Source organism: Camellia sinensis, chromosome 5 (assembly GCF_055761805.1).
Source record: "Camellia sinensis isolate YWXY chromosome 5, ASM5576180v1, whole genome shotgun sequence".
Classification (NCBI taxonomy): domain Eukaryota; kingdom Viridiplantae; phylum Streptophyta; class Magnoliopsida; order Ericales; family Theaceae; genus Camellia; species Camellia sinensis.
The window spans coordinates 37810256-37821014 of record NC_138965.1 but is presented as its reverse complement, the minus strand read 5'-3'; the positions used below and the strand labels follow the sequence as shown (position 1 = coordinate 37821014).

Here is a 10759-nt window from a genome sequence, read left to right as displayed (position 1 = left end):
GGGACGATCTCGGCTTAAACGAACTTGGTTGTTGGTTCCAGAACATTGATGAAAGCAGACTGCAGGTCTTGGTCGTATTAAAACAATAAAGTTATGACTTCGGCAATGAATGATAAAGCGATATTAGACGACGTGCTAAATGGAAGATATGATATATGTTCCATCACCTCAAGATACCGAGGTAATAAAACCTAGGGGGCAGTTGTGGGGACATAATTTTTGAATGACAACACGTGGCCGAGGTGTCACCGAAGTGCCAGCCGATGTGCCACGTGTCCTGATCATGACGCCGAGATGATCTCGGCTAGGCCGAGGTTATCTGCGAAGAAACTGGAATTTGGGATAAGCGGATAAGGGACAAGAGTCCTAGAATGAGAGAGGACTTCAGTTTGGGTAAAGATAAGACTCTTAGAGAGTTTATCCCAATCCTACTGGGAGTCCAAGATTAGCAGTAATCCTAAGTCCATTGAAGCTAAGCTTCTATTGGGACTAGGTTTGTGTTGGCTATAAAAGAGAGGTACCCCCATGGGTCTAAGGTATGCTTTTTGTATTCTGAATAAGTGAATTAAGCACTTTTGCTATCTTTGAGAGATAACTGACTTGACCATCGGAGTGCCCCCAGGTGGACGAACCATCGCCGAAATCTCTTCTTTCTGTTGCAGGTCGTTCGGGCTTAATCTGTTCTGCCGGTGCTCTCCAGGTAAGTACTAGTTTGGCAGTGTGGTCCGAAATTGACACACATAGTATTATATCAAATTAACTACTAATATAATAGTAATTAAAAAGTCAACATAGTCACCAAGCCTAACTACCTAGCACAAACTCAAGAATAAATAAACAATTATAAACAACCCTCACAATGAGACAAAAATAAACACCACAAAGAATTCAAATCCTTCTCTATTGTATATTGTTTGTTTTACCACCATTTCATATCATTAAGAAATGAAAAAACATTATTTAGTTTCATGAATAATTATTTATGAACAGGGACCAATTATAAATATCCATTGAAACAGATTCCAAACGATCAGAGAAAATGGATGACATATAGCAATATTTGTCTTTAAATAATAAAGCAATGATTGAATTGGTTTAGGGCATTTTGGTTTAAATTAAACAAATGATGGTGGGTAGATTGGTTCTTGATTTCCAAAGGGTAACAATTTTTAAAAAAATTGTAAGGACAACAAAGGTTCCACAAAAAATAATTTGGGGAAGACTTGTAGAACATAGAGTCAAGAATTCTTGTCAAGACACATACAAGCTTCCAGAAAAAACCAACATGAAATTAAAGATAGCATTTCTCTCATCGTTTCTTACTTGGTACTTCATTTACACATAATGACATCTATAAATATCCATGGTGCCTAAACAGATATAATTCATATCTTGGCTCTTCTATCCTTAATTGGTCTTTCTTTGAGCTTTAATCCAATGGCAATTGTCAAATCCCAAGAAACCTCCCCCTCAAATTCTCATTGTAGTTATGATGTGTTCTTGAGCTTTAGAGGTGAAGATACTCGCAAGACGTTCACTGACCACCTCTACACAGCTTTAGTGCACGCAGGATTTCGTACTTTCAGAGATGATGATGGAATTGAAAGAGGGGAGAATATTAAGTTAGAATTGAACAAAGCAATTCAAGAGTCGAAGATTTCAATAGTTGTCTTCTCGAAGGACTATGCATCTTCAAGTTGGTGTCTCGATGAACTTGTCATGATCCTCAAACGCAGGAGGACTGTTGGACATGTAGTTCTACCTGTTTTCTATCATGTGGATCCATCTCATGTGAGGAAGCAAAATGGAAGTTTCAAAGAAGCATTTACGAGGCATGAAGAGAGATTTCGCGCAGAAGCAAGTGAAAGATTGGAAGAATGGAAGGCTGCACTTAAAGAAGCTGCAGATTTGGCAGGAATGAACTTACAAAATCAAACGGATGGGTAATTTCCTCCCAGGTCCTTTTCTTACTTATATCAACATTTTTTGGATTTCGTAGATTAAAGTATTTCATACAAGGGCCTTTTGAATGAAGAATTCTCTGTTCAAATTTTGGAATGAATTGTTTTGTTAATTATGACAGATTTACATAGTTTAATTTTTAAAAGATGAACTTCAAGCATAAGAGTTAAAATTCTCCTTTAGCGAACATATCAGTATCCTTCAAGTCAGTTTCCCAAAAAAAACTACTTGAATTTATTAACTCATGATTTTTTTAAGATGCTCCTTCTTTTCAAGTTATATGAAAAGATCACAATTAGCTATTCATTTCTAATCATAAACATTTTATTGAAATTGGGCCAATTACTTAAAAGTTTCAACAACTTGGCTTACTAATCAAAAATTGAAAATCGTAACAGTTTATATTAGATAAAAGGGTATTGTTTCAAAAGCATGATAGTGAAAACCCTTTCTTTTCATCTAAGACTCTTCCAATTGTTTCAACAAAGACAGTAACATGGTCTTTTGGTTCAGTATTGCATGAGAATTAGCAATTAAATTCAATTGATGGCATTCTTATTGTTCTTTATTTTCTATCTTAATCTAATAATTAGACTTGAGTCAAAGTTTATCCAGAAAAATTGTGAAAGTGGTTGGAGACAAACTAAGTCGCACAACCTTGGGTATTGCCCCCCGCCTGATTGGAATAGATTCTCGAGCCAAAAACATTGGGCATTGGTTACAAGATGAGTCTAGTGATGTTGGTATAGTCGCAATTTGTGGGATGGGTGGAATGGGGAAGACAACCATCGCCAAAGTACTATATAATTCGAACTTTTCAAGATTCGAAGGTAGCAGTTTTCTTGCAAATATAAGAGAAATTTTAAAACAACAAGATGGTTTACTTCGATTACAACAACAACTTCTTTCAGATATGTTAAAGGGAAGAAAGGAAAATTTGTACAGTGTTGATGAAGGAATTGTAAAGATTAAAAATGCATTATGTTGCAAAAAAGTTCTTGTAGTCCTTGATGATGTGGATACAAGTGATCAATTGGATGCAATACTTGGAATGAGAGACTGGCTTTCTCAAGGAAGTAAAATCATCATAACCACTAGACATGAGCAATTGCTCAAGGCTCATGAAGTTTGTCGGGTGCACAAGGTTGAAAAATTGGATAATGATGAATCCTTAGAGCTCTTTAGTTGGCATGCCTTTGGGAAAAATCGTCCCATTGATGGTTTCATAGAGGACTCAGAAAGGGTGGTACAATACTGTAGAGGGCTTCCACTAGCTATCAAAATTTTGGGTTCTTCTTTGTGTGGAAGAAGCTTAAATGTTTGGAAAAGTCAACTACAAAAATTGAAAGCAATTCCCAATTCTGAAGTCATTGAAAAACTCAAAATAAGCTATGACTCTTTACAAGATGACCATGACAAAAATTTATTCCTCCATGTTGCTTGTTTCTTTGTTGGGATGGATGAAGATCAGGTAGTTACAATTCTAGATGGATGTGATTTTTCCACAATGGTTGGAATTCAAAATTTCATTGATAGATGTCTGTTAACAATTGATGAACACAAAAAGTTGGTGATGCATCAATTGGTTCAAGAAATGGGAAGAGAAATTGTTCGGCAAGAATCACCTAAGGAGCCAGGAGAACATAGTAGACTTTGGAATTGCAAGGATTCCTTGAATGTTTTGAGAGAAAATACTGTAAGTATTAACCTCGTTGCTTCTCATGTTTATTTGTATTTATTTCTATAGTTATTCTACTTATATCGAAAAAATGATCTAGAAAAATATTTGTATAATATAATAAAAGAAAAATAAGTAAATTATACCAACGGTTCGTCTAGTTTGAGTGAAGTTTTACTCTGACTCTTGCATTTTTAATTTGAACAATTTGGTCACTATATATGTATATTTTTGCAATGAGGTCCCTCCATCATGCATTGTTAAGATTTTGAATGGAAAAAAATTATTTGCAAAACTAGATGGACTAAATTGAAATTCAAAACAAATTACAATGACTACCAGTGTAATATTACACTGGTGGTCCCTACAGTTTGTTTTGAATTCCACTTTGATATATTACACCAGTGGTCACTGTAATTTGTTTTGAATTTCAATTTGGTCCTTTTAGTTTTGCATATAGTCTTTTTCTGTTTCAAATTCTAACGGCAAATATCAAGGGAGTATGTTGTAACAAATTTAAAGTGTAGGAATCAAATGATTCAAATTGAAACTACAAAAACTAAAAAGTGACATATCGCTTAAACTACAAGGACTAATGGTGTAATTCAACCCAAAAAAAAAAATCATCCAAAATAACATGACAATTATTGGATTTTTGAAATTATGAGCTTCATTTGAGGTTTTTTATTTGAAAAATGCCACATCATTCTGTATCATTGATCTTTGCAAAAATTATAATTTTATAGCAATACTCTTATTGATAAATATTTCCCTCCTCTTGTTCATTGTCAGGGGACAAGAAAAATCGAAGGCTTCAAGCTTGATATGAATTGGTTAAAGGAAGATAAATATGACAGGACAATATTTGGCGTTAATAGAAAACGTCATTACGATGAATTCCTCAACATGCCATTGTTGTCAAATGTAGGCAACTCATTTAAGAGATACTGTTTCGGTGTCTCAAAGAATGTAGGCACTGCTCTAGGAAATTCAAATCAAATACCTTTGGAAGTTGATGCATTTTCAAGGATGCACAAACTACAACTTTTACAGCTCAAGTATATACAAATAAGTGGAAGCTTTGAAAATTTTCCTAAAGGATTACGATGGTTATGTTGGCATGGATTTCCTTTCAAATCTATACCCCATGATTTCCGTTTGGAGGAGCTAATTGTTCTTGACATGAGGTATAGTAGGTTGCATATAACTTGGAAAGGAGCCAAGGTATGTTACAGATATGTATATATATTTAATTCGGTTTGAAAACTAAAAGAAGTATTAATAGTAGTTTTTTTTTCTTGTTTTACAGCTTCTCGAGTCATTTAAAGTCCTTGATCTTAGTCATTCCCATTGCCTCACTAAAACTCCTGACTTCTCGAAAGTCCCCAATCTCGAGAGGTTGATATTGAAAAACTGTGCAGCTTTGGTTGAGGTTCATGAATCCGTCGGACACCTTCAGAGGCTTGTTTTGTTTAATTTAAAAGATTGCAAAAGTCTGAAGAAGCTTCCGAGAAGCATTGGTATGCTAAAGTTTTTGGAAACACTTGACATCTCAGGCTGCTCAAATCTTGAAGAATTGCCAACAGAGTTGGGAACTATGGAGTCTCTAACAGTGTTCCATGCGAACGAAATTGACATAAGTCGATTATCCTCTACCAGTAAGGAGGTTAGATCATGGCATTCATTAATCTGGCCTTCTCTATTGAAGCCAACAAGAAGAATGGAAATTTCATGGTCATTTTTACCACGGTCTGTGGTACACTTAAGTCTTGAGAACTGTAATTTATCAAATAATGATTTTCCTAGGGACCTTAGCAACCTATCCTCGTTACAGATTTTAAATCTGAGCGGTAATGCAATTCGTAGCGTCCCAAATTGCATCAGAGGTCATTTTGGACTCCAATTCCTTTATTTAAATGAGTGCAAAAAGCTCTGGTCAGTTGAAGTGCAGCACAAATTAAAAGAATTAGGGATCGCAGGATGTATATTGTTGGAGAAAGTAACCTTTCAATCACTTCCATTAACCATAGAATATGATAACATATGTGGCAATCAATTAACCATGCGACGGTTGCTGCCATATATGGACGTGGGCATGAATGACAAAATAGTTGAGATTCTGGGAATATTCAAGCTTGAACCTTTAGAAAATGTTGACATGGAGATAATTAACAATTTAAGCTTGTCCAACATAGGATTCATGGGATGCTCAAATGTTATGCTTTCATGCTCTCAGTTATATGCAAAAAGGAAGCTTCCCCTACAGGTCTCTCTCTCTCTCTCTCTCTCTCTCTCAATATATACATAGTCGTTAAATTAATTATGCTTTATGTCGCGTAGGGATGTCATGAAAGACACATATTCTATGCTTATTGTTTGGGAAGTAAGGTTCCGGACTGGTTTAATCTTAAAAATGAAGGATCTTCAATATCATTTACTGTGCCGTCGCATCTTAATTTCAGAATCCGATGCTTGAGTGTATGTTCTATTTATGCACTTTCCAATAATCCAAAATTACATTATCAATTGAATTGCAACGCACATACTATTATCAATAATATGACCAAGAGTTTGATTTGGAGTCATTCCCCATGGGTCTTTGGCATACCAAAAGCTGATGAGGATATGATGATGTTAAGTCATTGGAAGTTTGAAGATCAGTTGGAAAGTGGCGATGAACTGAATATTTCAGTGGTTGGAAATGAACGTTTTCAAGTAAAGGAGGTTGGAGTCCATCTTGTGTACAAGGAGCAAAAAGAGAAGAGTACCCAATCAACTAGTGAAGCAGCATCCCAACAATTCTCTCTTTATGGAAATGTAGTTCCCGGAAATGCATCTGCAGTACGTCCGGCGCGCAAAAAAGTCTACCGTCTAGGCTATCATTGGACCGATTGCAGCATTTGTGATGGTCTATAGTCTCAGCCTTCATGCACTACTACCTCGGGAATGGTTGTTTCGGAGCTGTGAGATTGGGTAGGCAACGATGCTAAGGATTTTGATTAAGTGATATGGATCAGTTGTATATTGCTAGTGGCTCTGCTTTGTGATTTTCTAATATGAAGGAAGAAGTTATTTCAGTGAGAGAATATGTTGCTACTTTATTCTTTGATTTTGATGATGCTGTGTACTACTGATTTAGGTGAAGCTGCTGCTACTGGGGTTATATTTTACTTTGGAATTGGTGAGAGTTATATTTTACTTTGGAATTACTCATATGCTTTGCTAACATAACTCTTACTTAGAATTTGTTTGGAACTAAACATTTTAATTAAAAAGTTAAAAACTCATTATAAATTGTCATATCATTCTTTTTATTTTTTTATACATTTTTTTGTAAAAAGTTAAAAAATTACTAAGAATAAAATAAATAGTAAATGAATACTAATCACCCACTTAATAACTAATGACAAATAAATTCATGTACACAAAAATTTTGCACATTACAAATATCATGTGTTATCATTTTAAATCAAAACATTTAGCAAAATGGATTTTTTTAATTTTAAAACGACACTGCCATCTCATTTTAATTAATTATTCTATATTTAAATTATGGAATCAAAGGTGTCTTGCCAATCTAATATTTAATTAAGGTTGAAAATTCCGTTATGTTAGGGTTCATAAGACTCACCATGGATTTTATTTTGATAATTCAAATAATAATTTTGTAAAGTTCTCTTTGTATATCATTATTTGAGAAAATTAGGTCGATTTAATAATTATAATTTTTTGATTTATCACGTTTGTCTCCAAAATATGGATGTCATTTATTTTTTCAGAGGCAAATACGATAAAATGAAAATATAAGATTAGAGGAAATTTTATTTTTCACCCCAAACTTTACTCGTTTAATCAATTACACCCGAACTTTTGATATTGTCTATACGTGTATCAAAAGTCACCTCATCATAAAACTTTTATACGTTAAGAACACAACACACACAAAAAAAAAAAAAAAAAAAAAAAAAAAAAAAAAAAAAAATCTAAAGTTCACCACACACATCACTATTATCAAAATATTCTTATTGAGTAATTTAATTTTTTAAATTTTAAAATGATATAACTTTTAATCTAGATGTTGCTTTTTAATAAAAATTAATATTTTTAGAATCCTCTCGCCAATATTTATCAAACAAGATCCATCTTAGCCATGCAATTCTTTTAAAAAAAAAAAAACAATTACCATCAAAATTAGGGATGGCAATGGATAACCTATCCTGTGGGTATCCATGGAGACCCAACCCAAATACATGAGTTTTTCCATTTTTTTTTCTTATCCATTGGGTAGGGTAAGTGATATTCTTTAAATATCCACAGGGGATGGGTTGGGGATGGGTACCCACTAATTTCCCAATATATATATATATATATATATTTTAAGATTCACAACCAAAACTAAATATACATTCAATCTTTTTTTCTTTTATTTATTTATTTATTCAGGCTCACAACCATTTTTTTTTTAAGATCCACAATCAAAGCTAAATATACATCCAATCTTTTTTTTTATTACTATTTTTTTATTTTTAAGGTTCACAACCATTTTTTTTTTAATTTTTAAGATTCACAACCAAAACTAAATATACATTCAATCTTTTTTCTTTTGTTTTTTTTTTAATTTTAATTTTTTTTATCTAGCCATTTGAAAACTTAATCTACAATTTTAGCAATAGCAAGTGTTTTAACTAGTCATTAAAACAGCTCTCATGTGTTTGCTCAACGTTGAACTTTCGGAGGCAAAAGTAGTTAGTAAAACATACATAAAACATGCCAAAGTTTAGTAGTAGTTTTTAATGCCTGTGTTTGGAACTTGAAAAAAAAAAAAAAAGTGGATGGAAATGCACAAAAAAAAAAAAAAAAAAAAAAAAAAAAAAAATTGGAGTAAAATCTCTGTCACTTTTCCTTTTTCTTTCTTTTTACAAAGTCTTCCTCAAATTCAAGATTCAACCACAATCATTACTTCATCAAGACCATTAATTTGTGCAACATCATCCCTCACAATGCCAATATTTACAATCATTATACAATACCAATATTTTCCATCACTACTTTTTTTTTTGATCGGCAAAATAAAACTTTATTGATGAACAAACAAGAACAATGAAACAAGTTAAATACATCAATAAAGGGCATGGGAGTGCAACGCATCACAATGAGCAAATTGAACCCAACTAGGTTGGCACCAAAGAGATCATCCTATCATTTGCTAGCACCCCATAGTTGGTGAGGGACCAACGAAAAGAAAAAACACATAACCAAGGTAGAGCAGCCCCCTGAACAACCCAACCATAAGCAGCAGCATACAACAGGAAATCAGGCAACTCTAATAGGGACTAACTAGCTGAGTGTGTTGCTATAAGAAAGCCAAAGAGATCAACGGCAGCCTTGTGAAGACCAAATAGATACTCTGACCCCATGTGAAGATATAACATACACTACTCCAAGACTTAGCATACATAGCAGACCCCACCAGACGTGATTAACAGCAGCAAAACAGTGGCAGTCCACTACAGCCCCAGACAGAAATGCTCTGACTGAGGACCAAGGAACTAAGACATGCACACAGCAGCACAAAACTAAATTATCCATTTGACAGTAGCACCCAAGCATCACAGCATCCATTCAACACCAGAGAAACCCAGCACAATCCATTAGCCTTGAACCTGCAATGCCTTCAACCAGAGAAGAAACCAGCACAGATCAGCCTTGAACCTGCATTGCCTTTGAACTACACTCCTTGAATTCCCATGAACAATACTGCAGCCCTTTAGACATTCTAAAAACTCAGTAAAATCAGTCACCTTAACATATCAGAAGCCTTCCACAAATTAGCAAGCTAGCAATCCAAATTTAAGACCAAAACCAGTACCCAACACTCACACACAACCGGGGGCATACCAGCAGATGCTCGGATCAACTTTCTCAGCAGCCTTGTTCTGCCCAGCAGAGCAAATCAGATTAGCAGCTGCAGGCTTAAACTGCTCCAGAGGACTACAAACTGTCTACAAGCTAACAAACTCCACAGGACAACCATACAAGACCCAGATTTCAACACAAAGCAGCTCAGAACAGTTAAGACCATCCTCTGATTTGACGCCAATTGAGGATTAAATCATCAACGGAATAAGGAAGATCTTTAATTGATGCTTTCAGCCAAAGTATTGCTCTAAGCTTGATATTTTCACTAAAGCCAGAGAGACTAGGTTGAGCCTCTGCAAAGACACACTCATTCCTAAGTTTCCAAAGCGACCAGAGAACAATAAGGGGGATGGCTCTCCAAATTAACCTATCAAAATTTTTGAGCTTGACAGTCATCCACCATTGGAGGAGATCATCCACTGATCCTTGAATGCACCAAGAGAACCCCCACTCATTAATTATAGATGACCAAATCAACCAAGAAAATGGGCAATGAAGCAAGATATGGACAGCAGATTCAGGTTCAGAACGACAAAATGGGCAGATGAGCGAAGCAGAAGCATCTAAGATGCCAATTCTGTGCATAAACACTGCTGTCTTGATTTTGTTTTTCCAGGCCAGCCAAGTAAAGAATGAAACCTTAGGGGGGACTGCCCCATTCCAAATATGCTTACAAATGTTAAAATGAGGCCCTAGGCTAGAGTTAGAGGCAGAGTAGAGAAAGGACACGGAAAATACACCAGGACTTGCAGATGCAGAAGCCCAGATAAGATGATCAGCTCTGCCGATTGACAGAGATGGAGCTGAAGATAGTAGACCAAGTAAGTTAGCTTCTTGATCCAATTCCCAACTGAAAAGCACTCTCCTAGTGGGAAAATTCCAATTGTTTGGGCTAGATTTTCTTGCCATGAATTGTTGTAGAGAGCCTTCTTTATCTGTTGAGAGATTAAAGAGAAGGGGAAAAGTAGACTTGAGACTAGAGCTGCCACACCATCTGTCATGCCAAAATTTAATCCTACTCCCATCCCCCACTAGGATTTGGCAGTTATCTATATAGAGATTGTAAATACTTGTGCTATGAATCCCAATAGATAATATGTCCTTCCAAACTCTAGAATGTTTGTAGGAGGACTTTAAAGGTGGATGCCAACTAGCCTCATCAATATTGTATTTGCTACATATAGCTCTCCTCCAAAGAAA

The 10759-nt window shown here is 35.0% G+C and overlaps 1 protein-coding gene and 1 pseudogene across 1 annotated transcript; both read left to right on the top strand.

Moving 5' to 3' along the window:
• The first annotated feature begins 1213 nt into the window (after nucleotides 1–1213).
• LOC145790564 (disease resistance protein RPV1-like) lies at nucleotides 1214–6884 on the top strand. Its single transcript, XM_082868648.1, has 2 exons — nucleotides 1214–3658; nucleotides 4433–6884. The coding sequence occupies exons 1-2, from the start codon at nucleotides 2726–2728 to the stop codon at nucleotides 4901–4903; spliced, it is 1404 nt and encodes a 467-aa protein (XP_082724774.1). The 5' UTR covers nucleotides 1214–2725; the 3' UTR covers nucleotides 4904–6884.
• Nucleotides 1438–1947, top strand: LOC145791335 (toll/interleukin-1 receptor-like protein pseudogene; annotated as a pseudogene).
• Nucleotides 6885–10759: the final 3875 nt, after the last annotated feature.